General features: G+C 37.6%; 3 protein-coding genes and 1 long non-coding RNA gene across 6 annotated transcripts; all 4 read left to right on the top strand.

The window, feature by feature from the left end:
- Positions 1-72: 72 nt before the first annotated feature.
- Positions 73-865, top strand: LOC135790959 (uncharacterized). Its single transcript, XR_010547876.1, has 4 exons — positions 73-379; positions 435-524; positions 585-743; positions 798-865. It is a non-coding gene; the product is annotated as an uncharacterized lncRNA (long non-coding RNA).
- Positions 866-933: 68 nt separating this feature from the next.
- Positions 934-1,851, top strand: LOC135791094 (protein N-lysine methyltransferase METTL21D-like). The gene is made up of 3 exons (XM_065301413.1): positions 934-1,296; positions 1,357-1,549; positions 1,606-1,851. Exons 1-3 carry the CDS (start codon positions 1,049-1,051, stop codon positions 1,825-1,827), a joined length of 663 nt encoding a protein of 220 aa, XP_065157485.1. The 5' UTR covers positions 934-1,048; the 3' UTR covers positions 1,828-1,851.
- Positions 1,852-1,954: 103 nt separating this feature from the next.
- LOC135790853 (anaphase-promoting complex subunit 5-like) lies at positions 1,955-4,277 on the top strand. Its single transcript, XM_065301137.1, is given in 8 exon segments — positions 1,955-2,176; positions 2,237-2,524; positions 2,585-2,904; positions 2,960-3,138; positions 3,193-3,436; positions 3,505-4,041; positions 4,043-4,072; positions 4,074-4,277. Coding segments are annotated over 8 exon segments (1,932 nt in total). The 5' UTR covers positions 1,955-2,046.
- Positions 4,278-5,101: 824 nt separating this feature from the next.
- Positions 5,102-8,659, top strand: LOC135790826 (uncharacterized). Of its 3 annotated transcripts, none has more exons than XM_065301107.1 (4): positions 5,102-5,696; positions 5,780-5,984; positions 6,446-6,761; positions 6,825-8,659. In XM_065301107.1, exons 2-4 carry the CDS (start codon positions 5,965-5,967, stop codon positions 8,283-8,285), a joined length of 1,797 nt encoding a protein of 598 aa, XP_065157179.1. In that variant the 5' UTR covers positions 5,102-5,696; positions 5,780-5,964; the 3' UTR covers positions 8,286-8,659. The 3 variants fall into 3 exon arrangements, with proteins under 3 accessions (XP_065157179.1, XP_065157178.1, XP_065157177.1); XM_065301106.1 differs by having other exon boundaries at positions 5,756-5,984; XM_065301105.1 differs by lacking the exons at positions 5,102-5,696; positions 5,780-5,984 and having other exon boundaries at positions 5,991-6,761.
- Positions 8,660-12,263: the final 3,604 nt, after the last annotated feature.

The raw sequence follows: 12,263 nt of genomic DNA, 5'->3' as shown, positions 1-12,263 counted from the left end.
ATAGCGATTAGTAGTCTATGTCGAGTTGTATACAACATTCTCACAGGATATTGTATATTTATATTAGGTTTAGGGACTTTAACATGTGTTGTGACGTTACTCAGTATCACAACGTATCTAGACACGTTTCTACAAGTTATTTGCTTGACTTTGGATGATATTAAACGTACAGAGAATTCATGGCAACGAAAACAGAAACTTATACTCGCCTACAGACAGCAAATCTATATGTTCTCTTATAAGGTAACTTATATATCATCTACTTTTTATCTCTTGTAGGATATGGGTGATTGTAAGTGAAATGTTCAAATGGTCTCTGTTGTTACACACATTCATAGCTGGAGTTACACTGGCTTTTTGTGTAATAACAACGTTAATTGTAAGTACAACACTAAAATTTTACGTTTTTATCTTGTAAACATGATTTTTTTCAGAAATTTGATGTTAATACATTTGGTATTTCTATTTGTTACCTTTTTGGGACTCTTATTACTGGTGCGATTGGTGAAAAAGTTGTTAAATTTGTAAATATCGTCAAATTTAAAATCTTTCTACAGAGGTAAGGAAAATAAATTATATTTTAGGGTGAAGATTTACGACATACGACTTTTTATGCATGTCCATGGGATGGGGACGTTGTAACTGTCAGATTTCTTATGATAATGAATATTAATTCCACAAATAGATTTGTATTGCCAATGGGTAACTACTATAGTGTCTTTTCAAATGAATTTGTACTTTCTGTAAGTATAAATCATTGACAAATTTATATAAACTTGTCATTTTGTTTCTTCTAGGTGTTTAAGTTTACTTATTCTGTTGTAATGTTGTATATCAATAGTCGATAGAATACTTATACAAAAAATAGACTTTTATTGTTTGCATTGCGCATACAACCTGTTTTTTTTTTATAGATATAAGATGCGTTCAGGTTATATTCTTCTCAGTTGCTTATTGGCCGTGAACGTGTTCACTTCTATTTTAGATATTCCTTTATTTTACTTAGTGACTTAAGTTAGGTAGTGTTAACCAGAGATTATTTTAAGTCATGCCTTGCGATTCTGATTATTTTGTGCGTGAATTGGAGATTAATTCAAGTGATACTCAACTACACACTCTAAAACTACATCAGAAGTCAGTTGGAGATGTGAATTGTATTGTGTGGGATGCATCCATAGTTTTAGCTAAATATCTCGAAGTGTACAACTTGAAACATCCAAATTTTTTAGTAGATGTGAAAGTTATAGAGTTGGGATCTGGTGTTGGATGTGTGGGATTGACTGCTGCATTATTAGGGTATAAAAAACATTTTATTAACTTTACAGGATAAAAATTATAATTATTTTCCTCTTTTAGTGCAAATGTTACACTAACTGACCTGCCTGAAACACTAACTATATTGAATGATAACATTGCCTTCAACAGAGATACAATTAATTCATCTCAGGGATCAGTCACTGCCAGAGTTTTAAACTGGTCTGATAAATTAGATATCAGTGCCAATGACTATCAACTTATAATTTTATCTGATTGTGTATATTATTCAAAGGTAATTTGTTTTATAACATTTTTAACAGTTACAATAGTTAATAATGTATGTTTTAGTCAATTAAATCTTTGACACAAACATTAGTGGAGCTGTGTGGTGATAGCACTGAAATAATTCAGAGCCAAGAGATAAGAGATACTGATAAACAAAAAGAGATTTGGAATTGTTATTTACAACAATTACAAATGGAATTTAATGTTGAAGAAATTCCAACTTCTCAACAACATATGGAATTTTCCAGCAGGGATATTAAACTGCTCAAAATTACTAAGAAATAAATATAATTTTACAATTTAAGCAAATCTGTTATTTATTTAACAATGTATGGCTATAGTTGTATTTTATTGCTATAAACATGTGTCCTGTATATTAAGTTGCATAACATCAACTGACAAATTGTATTTTGTTCGGCTTGTTATTGTACAGTTTTAAAGGTTATCTATGATACTACGCTAACCCACAAGTGGTTTCGTTGACTTCACCGGTTACTAACAAAAATGTCTACAATAAAAGACAATGCTGGTGCTAATTTCATTCCAAAGAAGCAGAATAAAGAAGTGTTAACACCGCATCGCCTCACGGTTGGCATCTTAACGATGGAATTCTACAAAGTGAGAGAATTTGCAGGTACTGTGCTATATAATCTCATATTTTAAATATTTGATAGAAAAATCGTTAAAATTTCAGTGTTTTGCACACAACGTCGTGCGTTTATTTGCGAGTTTTGTCTGCTTATATTAAAACTAATTCAAAGCCCAGATCTTACCTTTGCTGAGCTGCACAATCTCATTTCACAAGTTGAATACTCACTCTGCAAAGATCAGTTTCTAGAGAGTTTTCTAGCCACTATAAAGAATTTAATCAGTGGTATTGGGGCACTGCAGGATGCTGTTGATAATATTGTACAGTTAATGCAGTTGGATAATCAATTGGGGGCTATTAAAGTTGGTGTTATTGGGAAAAACAGTGTAGTTGGTAATAAAACAACGAAAAAACATGAAATCAAACAAAAAATATTAATAATTTATATTTTAGGTTGTTATTTGCGCCGTTTAGTTCTTAACTTTGATAAGTTATCATTTTCTGAAATCTCAATATTTTTCGAATCTTATAAATCTTATTGCGGCCCTTTTATCAATGGTACTTTAGAACAGCCACATTGTGCACTTGATTCTTCAAAAAATTCAACTTTCAATCAAAACTTAAACCGTGATTGGACCCAAAGGCAAGCCGAATTGTTTATTGCCACACAAAGTGCACTTATTGCCAATAACGAAGGCAAAGCATTATCCCCGAATGAATTACACAAATATATCAAAAGTTTACTAAAAAGTAATCCAGATCTTTCAGCTGCAGTGAGTAAAATTTACAAAAATATAAAATTTACGCACTAAACAACTTAATTTTTAGCATTTCCTAAACTATTTAAATTATTTAAGAGTAAAAGAATATTGTGGGGCCATTGATTCACTGTATCATTGCTTTGATAAGTCTGCAAACAATGATAAAGCGAATGCCGATGCAAGAACCAAGACATATCGATATGCTGCGTTGAATTTAGCGATTTTACAATGTCAATTTGGTCATAAGTAAATATATTCTTTTAAAATTAAATTAAAAAAAATTAATAAATTGTATTGTAGACAAGAAGGACTTTTAGCTTTGAAGGAATCCATCAAAATGGCGCAGGAAAGCAGCGATAATCAATGCCTTCAACATGCTTTATCATGGTTACGATGTCTTACAAGTAACCAGCATAAACTAATCGCTGAACAATCAGCCATAAAATACGTTGACTTAAATTTGTCGTATGTAATGTCTCTAGGAATTCAATCATTTGTGAAATTCTGTGGATTATCTACAGCACATCCACAAATAGTTCTAGATGTAAGTATAATTTATTTTTATTTGCTTCCATTGAAAATGTTGTGTTTCTTTTATTGTTTTTTAACTAGTCGTTAACTCGAAGTGATATTATTAACTCCGAACATGGTCACGGTGACCTAATCGCAACAAACTACGGATTGAAAGCAGGACTGTGGTTGTTTTACGGTAAAACTGAAATGTCGTCATTGTGGAGTCAACTTCTGCTCTATTTGAACACCGATAGTCTCCTGGTAAACAAAACATACTACGGTGAGAGTTACGTGCAGGCTCTGTGTAACATGGCAGGATTAATGCATCAGGAAGGCGAGTATGCCCTCAGTAATACTATTCTTTCGCATGCCGAAGAGCGTTTTCCCAATGAACCCATGAATCACTCTGTGATGTTTTGCCGAAATGTTTTTCACTTTTATCGCTTGTTATACAACGAAAAACCAACTGCTGCGGCTTCTATAGCTGCGAAAGTCGCGGTCGTAGATAAATGGGAGAGTTATCTGTGTTTCGCACAACTTTATCTTCACACTGGCGATTATTCGGAAGCGCATCAATACTGCAATCGGATTCTGGATGAGTGTAGAGATAATAATAGTCATGTGAAAGGGATGGATAATGCAAGTTAGGGCAGTAGTCCTCCTCTCCGGATATTGCAAATAGCGTGAATTTCCCCAACGCCGCCATTCCCGGTGTAATGGGTTTGTTGAATAGCTCGCTTGCTTACGCTAACGATTACAATATGCATTATTTGGCAGCCATGGCGCAGTTACGTATTGCGCACGTGTTATTTGCTGTTGAAAATGCCGCAACAGACTGGCGAGTAAAATTACTGCAGCGTTTGCATCGCTGAAATTTTAACTGATGGAGAGTGCTATGATCGAGCGAAGAGGTGTTGATGTTGCAAGCGCACTGCACGATTGCATGCTGTATGATGGAAGCGGTGCGTGAAAACGCATAGAAGGAAGTCATCCAGGAAGTTTTGCAGGTTATCTTTTGGTGCGGAAGGATTTCGAAAGTCGAGGCTGTGTTTCGTGTAAAGATATTTTTAATTCTACAGGTCAGTTGTGTTTTCTTTATTTTTGTTACATCATTTTTATATTCTTAATGATTTTAAAGGCAAAAATTATGCGATGAAATTGGTTGAAGCAACGCAACCGGCACTTTAGATTATCGCATTGAACGCGGAGACGTATGCGTCTGTGTATGGCTCATAGTTATTTAAGATGATTTAATCAATCTCACCTCTCAATGTCAAAGGCAACACACCTCATTTGAGGTGAGTTTAAACTTCAAAACTTGTATTACGCTTTCGACCTCGTTTTTTTTTCTCCTGAATTAATTTAATTTGCTTGTAAATATATTAAGGAAGATTGTTTATGTTTTTCATATCAGAGCCTATTGATTGCTGTTTTGGAAAATGAATGGTCATGTTCTAACGCTGTAAACGGTGCGCACTGGTGCATAGCGTAACAGTTCATTATCACGTGCGCATTTCTACATGTAAAACGGCGTGGTGCAGTTTCTTTTCTGACGTGCGCCGAATATTCCTTAGCTCATTTACGCGCGCCTAGTTTTTCTTGCTTTACCAATTAGACGCGCTTCAACTAATGCCTATAAGTGTTTTAGTTTAGTGTTTATGTGTGTGTTTAACTGTTTCGAATTCTCGTTTATTTTCGCGCTGGAACGGAAACGAGGAGAAACTTTTGTGGGCGCACTTAGGGGGGTGTAATTTCCGATGAATATTTTTATCCTCGGCCTTGTCCTTGCACTTGAACGATTATATGCGAATAATCAACGCATGCAATGCGCCGGAACCGGCGGCGTGCCCACAATCAATTCGATTGTCGCTGCCGCCGCAACTCGTAACTATTCGTGATGTAATCCAATAAAAAAAAAACTATACACTTAGCGCGTTGTTGTAATTTCATTTTCAGAACATTGCCGATAAACACAGTTTCGTGTCAACTGCAAACAACGTTTCGTAATCGGAGGTTTTTTTCTACGCTGGTCGATGACGAAACGGCATTGTTTGTTTATTTGTTCGCGCTGTTCGGCGATGTCGCACACACCACGTACCTAGATTTAATTCATACGTCTATGGTTCGTGCCGGTAAATATACGTGCCACAATTTTAAGGTCATTCGATGATAACAGCGCACAATTAATGTGCGATGGTGCATTGCACGGCGGACTTTTGTCAGATTCGTCAGCATCGATCCGTACAATTGCTCGGAATCAGTTGGAAGGTAGCTGGCGGTGGCGTGTCAAAGTAAATATTGTGTATTTACACGTGGGAGATTAAATAATTGATAATAATTTATTATCAAGTATTTCCTGATCTGATTTTAAAAGTGTAGTAATCGATTGGTGACGCACGGCGCATGATCAAGCGCGCACGCGGCGGCAACATCACCCCTGCGCGTTTCTGAGGGGCGGCATAAAGAAAACACCGTCGGTGGACGCCGCCTCACATCTGTACCGCCGGCTTTTGTGATGGGTTCTTCGCTTGCTTGCGGTTTACTTCTGACGAAATAAAGATGACTACGAAATCACCGAGGTGAGTTTTTACACGCACGTGTCGTTTGGAGAAATATTTACCTGGAATCGAAATTACCGTATTTTGCCGGATTGCCACCGGGCGTTCGCGTAAACAAGTTCAATCGCCTAACCAACGCTGTAATTTATAATAGATTATCGTAATGCTTTCGGGCAACATCCGGTTTGGCCGGCGCGCGTTGTTTGGTAGCCGGTTTCGTGATCAACTGGAAGCGCATCGCCGATTTTGTCACAGTTGGTTAACAATACGGAACAATGTCGATTGCTGAACAGGAGGAGCATTAGAAATTACTGTTCGGCACAGTTAGTAACGCGCCGCAACTCGAACAGCACAACGCGTGTTGTTTGTTTTGTTTGTTTGTTTTAGATTTTTAAATCCGCGTTTTAAACATTTCTCCAAATGTCGCTTGAAATATACGATCATGCGGGATCTACTAATTCGCTGTCGTCTGTGGAAAGCAGAAAGTCAAACTTTCCCGGCTCGTTGACTGACCTGCACCGGTTTCGACGCACTGCACACGGTCATGATGGATCCAGCAGGATTGTCATGGTGCGCAAAACCGATCAGAGGACATTTGCGTCCATACAGAACGGAAAGGAACCTATGTTGGAAACTGTTACGAGGGAAACCATTGAGACTTTTAGGGGACAACGCACTGCTTGCAAGATTACCACTGAGAAGAAGAATAGAGAGGAGACGGTACCGCCTGATTTGGTGGAGACCTTAGCTGAGAAAGCGGATAGGTCCAGGCGGGGTACCCCAGTAAAAACTTCAAAAGTAAGCAAAAAATATTTTATTATATTATTTTATTTCATTTTTATTAATATAATGTTTTGGTAGAATTTACAGGCTAAAACTCTCGAACAATTTCAAACCGAATGTCTACAAGATCATAACATGTACAGACGGAGACATGGTGTGACGCCTTTGAAATTGAACAAACAAATGTGTAAGAGCTGCCTAGATCATGCTACTTTTTTGCTCAAAAAGAATAATCTACAACACAGCAGCAACAAGAAATACGGTGAAAATATCTACTTTATTTCGTCACCGTCCCTCAATCCGAATACTGATATCAAAGGAAGTGAGCCGGTTGACATGTGGTACCGCGAAGTGAAGAAGCATGACTTTACCAAGGAACCAACACTTCTATCAACGGGACATTTTACGCAAGTAGTATGGAAGGAGAGCCAAGAACTTGGCGTGGCGTTTGTTGCCGCGAAGGGTAAACTCGTCGTTGTCGCACAGTATTATCCTCCGGGGAATATCATTGGGTCGTTTGTCGAAAACGTCCCACCACTTGTGACGAACATTAACAACAACAATTGCATATCGACGCTGAACATTTCCAAGACGGCGAAGAGTAGCTTCAATGCCGCCATTTTAGACGCACATAATAAATATCGCATGTTACATGGCGCACGCCCGCTTGAGTTGGACGCTAACTTGTGTAGGTTTAGCGAAGAATGGGCAAAGATGTGTGCTGAACGTGGTATAATGGAACATCGCAAGAATAATCCCTATGGTGAGAATATTTTCTGTATTCATAATGCCGATCCGAACTTTGTCATCTCTGGTAACATGCCGGTGGACTCCTGGTATGAGGAGCACCAGGCGCATCCTTTTGGTCGTGAACCTAGCAATTTATCCACGGGACATTTTTCACAAGTTGTGTGGAAAACCAGTGAAAAACTGGGCGTTGGCGTTGCCACCCGCAATGGCTATACGTATATTGTGGCAAATTACAGCCCGGCTGGTAATTTCGTCGGCCATTTTGCGGAGAGTGTTCTCCCAGCTGGTAGTCTTGCGACTCCGGATCAGGAGCGAGTTAGTTTTGGGGATGAAATTGGTTTTGATCAGTTTCAACTTGAAGCGCTCAAGTATCACAATGAATATCGCAAGAAACACAATGCTCCGCCGTTGACATTGAATAAACAATTGAGTATTTTCGCTCTGGAGTGGGCGCAACACTGTGCGTTTCATGGAATGTCGCATCGGCCGAAAAACGAATATGGTGAGAATACCTACATGGTGTATTCGTCTGATTTTAGCTTTACGCCATGCGCCAAAGATGTAGTCAGTACGTGGTACGCACAAAAACGGCATCATATCTTTGGCTTGGAGTGCGTGAATATGAACACGCTGCATTTCACGCAGTTGGTGTGGAAGGAAACCAGTGAAATGGGTATTGCTCTGGCGAAAAACAGCAAAGGTGAGACGTACGTGGTCGCCAATTATAATCCTAGGGGCAATGTGGTTGGGCACTTCAATGAAAATGTACTGAAGGCCAAGGTTGTTTGACGATTACCTAAACGGGGAATTAAGTCGAGCGAGAGGTAGATTGGGACTTAATAGATTGAAGAGTGAGCACCAAGACGGGTATGAATCTAACAGGTGATATTTGCCGTGCCAGTATTTGATATGTACATCAAGAAATGTTTCTTGTTCGCGGATTTGACTTTCGAATTGTCGTTTCATATATTGTAGGCAATTTTGATCACATTTTATCCAACTAACAAATTATTGTGGGGTAGGTAGTTTGATCATTGTAAATCCAATCCTTCCATGGTTGATTAACCATCTTGTTACTTGAACTATACTAATTAACATGTTATGTATTTATACATATATTAATAATTTTCACAACATAAATACAATGACATAGTTCAAAATAATTATTTTATTCCACTTTTTTTTCTGTTTGTACCTAATACTATTATCCATTTAAAAATATTGTCCCTAGACTGCGCTAGGTGTACCAAAATTCAGTATTTCGGTTATTTATTGTACAATACGTCGCGTTCATAGATTAGCCTTGTATGTATAGTGTCTTATCTTTGTATACGTTGTGCCCACTCCGCCTTGACGTGCGCTTGTTACTTTCTCTTTGGGCACACGCAGGTACATTCTTACATGATAAGAGGTCAGTTTATTTTTACCGTCGGCTGGTCTATGTTCTGCACTTCAACTCGCCACGTTGCTTGTGCATTTAATTTACTTCGTTAATTGGGTCTCTAATGTAATAGCATACCGCCTGTATTTAGTGGTTACAAAAGTGTATCGAGTCTTCGTTATTTTTTCGTTTGTGTGTGTTCTCAAGCGTGTTCCAGACGCGTGTGTGACCTGCCGCCGCCCGACGGCTAACGCATAACCTACAATTTAAGGATTATTGTATTGAACACGATGCAAGAAAATACAGGTAACGTTTTCGCCGCTTCTCAAAATTGTACCCAGAATGATTCAAAATTGCTCTACAAACTTCAACATTTAGTATTTAGTGTTTCGTATTGGAAATTGGGTCATATCTCGGGAACGGTTTGCATTATTACGGTGTCCTTTTTTGTCTTGTAGAAGAATCATTTTAAACGATACGCATTTGACAACCCCTAATATTCGGCCGGGAACACTTTCAAAATTGGCTTCAAAATTAGTCAATTTTCAGTATTTTTTATGTTTCATCGTTGAAATAGGCTCATATCTCGGGAACGGTTTGTGTTAATGGGGTGTTATTTTTGTTGTTATAGAAGAAGAGTCATTTCAAACGATACACGTTTGGAAGGCCCGAAATTTGCCCGGGAACACCCTCAGAACTGGCATCAAAATTAGGCTATTTTCCATATTTTTCATGTTGTGTCGTGGAAATTGGCTCATATCTCGGAAACTGTATGTTTTCTTGGGTTGTTCTTTTTTGGTTATTGTAGAAGGAGAATCATTTTATACAATACACATTTGATACCCCCGGAATTCGCCCGGGAACAGTCTCAAAATTTGCTTCAAAATTATGCAATTTTCAATATTTTTCATGTTTTGTTGTGGAAATTGGTTCATATCTCGGGAACGGTATGCGTTATTGGGGTATTCTTTTTTTGTTGTTATAGAAAAAGGATCATTTTAAACGATAATCAATTTATACTTATAATTGCTACAATTTATACATCAATTTATTGTGTTAACTGCATGCGTGTTTCCGATAGTGAGATGCCGTCGAACGTTGAACGTTGATAACATATTTTGTGATTTTCAATAATAGTGATTAAAATACATATGCATTACATTCTAGACTTGTTCAACTCTCTTTTTCGTCAATAGAAACACAACACAAGTAAGTGAATCAATTAAATCATAGTATTTGTATTCTAAATTAATTTCCCAGTCGCATTGTGTAGAGTACATTCATCCAGAAAATGAAAATTGTATAAAATAATAAGGATTAATTAGGCAAATTAATAATTTGTTTAATTTATGCGATATATTGTTGAGAAGGAATGCAATGTTTACATGTAGGTATTGTCTGTATGCTCTGTATTATTCTGCTTATGTTTGTCCTTTGAATGAATTGTTTACTTTAGTGCCGTTGGATGATTAGTTCATTCGTGTTACTCGCGGATGATGTCGCGTTGTGCGGAAAATACAGATAGTTATTCAATATATTTACGCGACTTATATTGAAATTTGTATGGGCGCCCACTAGTACTCCTTGCGCTAGAAATTGTAGTTTTTTATAAAAACTGACGAATCTAAATCTTTCACCAATTTGCATTTGATTATATCGGAAGTATCGTGACATATGACGTGTGAGTGCACAGGTGACCCTTATTCATCGCACCATACGAGGGTAGTGGTAGGAGTGACTCGTATTCAGGGCACCGTACGAGGGTAACGGTAGAAGTGACTTGTATTCAGGGCGCCGTACGAGGGTAGCGGTAGAAGTGACTCGTATTCAGGGCACCGTACGAGGGTAGCGGTAGAAGTGATTCGTATTCAGGACACCATACGAGGACAGCGGTAGAAGTGACTCGTATTCAGGGTACCGTACGTGGGTAGCGGTAAGAATAACTCGTATTCAGTGCAGTACAAGGGTGATTGCCTAGGCCAACTCGTTGCGTTAGAAATTGTAGTTTTTTCGGAATAACACGCGAACACTGTGTCTCAGTAACATTTCCTAGATGCAGAATGTAATTCTTTATCGCCTTGTATTTGAATTTATTGCGAGATAATTCCGTAACCCGAGTTATATTGAAAATTGTGTGTATGCGCACTAGTATTCATTGCGCTAGAAATTGTAGTTTTTTTTTTAGAATAACACGCGAATGCGGTATCTCACTAACTTCGGAATAATTTTCCCATATGCAGAATTTAATTCTTTATCTCGTTGTATTTGAATTTATTGCGGGAGAATTTCTCAAAGTGCTAGAAATTGTAGTATTTTGGAATAATACCCGAATGCGGTGTTTCGATCACTTTTGAATAATTTACTCAGATGCAGAATTTAGATAAATAATTTGTGGATGTTTGGTCAATAATGCAGAATTAGATTTACCCATCTTAATGTTGCATTTCCTACTCTACTTGTTTATCGCGGTTTGTGTATAAACAACTTCTTATCGCATTGAAGCAGTTCCATGCTAAGTGCACGCACGCTTCAAACGTTCGATCGTTTTAGTTTGTTCCTATCAGCGCGCGGCCCATCTTTCTTCTATTTATTTGATTCAGTGAATTGCATTACGTTTTATGTACTAAAATCAACATCTAATGCTAATACGTGTGCACTCGATTTTGCTATTCATTTGTGCGCTGAACATTTACATAATTTGTGTCTTCATTTGTGTTAATGTTCCGTCTGCCATTGGATTAGTTCGGTGCTGCGAATGGAAATTAAAATTAGTTATATTTCTGCCAATTACCAGAACGTGTAATCAACATCTGTCCTTGTTAGAATGTTACGTTTTCTGTTATATTGCAATATCGCTTGTAATGCAAGTGTAGTATCCGACAGGACGGACTTAAATAGTACGCGAGGTAGTGTTCTAACACATGTGTTTTTTTGGTTTCAGCCCTAGATTACCTGATGCGGGAGGAAGTTTGTAAATATTATTACATCATTTTACATTTTGCTCTTTAATTGCGTGTAGTAGATAGGTGTATTGTTATAACTTTAAATTGTCGCGTGCCGTCAGATGCATTTTGGGTCCCGTTACAGAAAGTTTGTTTCACCATTCCTTTTCATTTCACATTTTTATGTGTGTTTGCAATCTTTATTCTCTAATCGTGTTGATGTGTTTAGTAGTTTGACAATGAATCACTGCCCGTAAAATATTTACAATATGCGATTTCAATGTTTCCTACTGCGTGTGCGTGCCGTCGGCTGGCACTTTATCTGGCGATTGCGTCGCAATTTAAATCTTAATTTTGCAATAAAATTTATAATGGTGTTGAATTCTATTGTTCTCTTACCTTATCAGGCAACAATTTAAAATTTCATGTAGTTCTTGCGCTTTA

This window comes from Atheta coriaria, unplaced genomic scaffold, assembly GCF_025399875.1.
Source record: "Atheta coriaria isolate IRGN ID8LTWV9N9 unplaced genomic scaffold, Caltech_Dcor_3.1 hic_scaffold_4_pilon, whole genome shotgun sequence".
Lineage (NCBI taxonomy): Eukaryota > Metazoa > Arthropoda > Insecta > Coleoptera > Staphylinidae > Dalotia > Dalotia coriaria.
The sequence above is the reverse complement of the archived record's forward strand: the minus strand, read 5'-3'. Positions and strand labels throughout refer to the sequence as shown.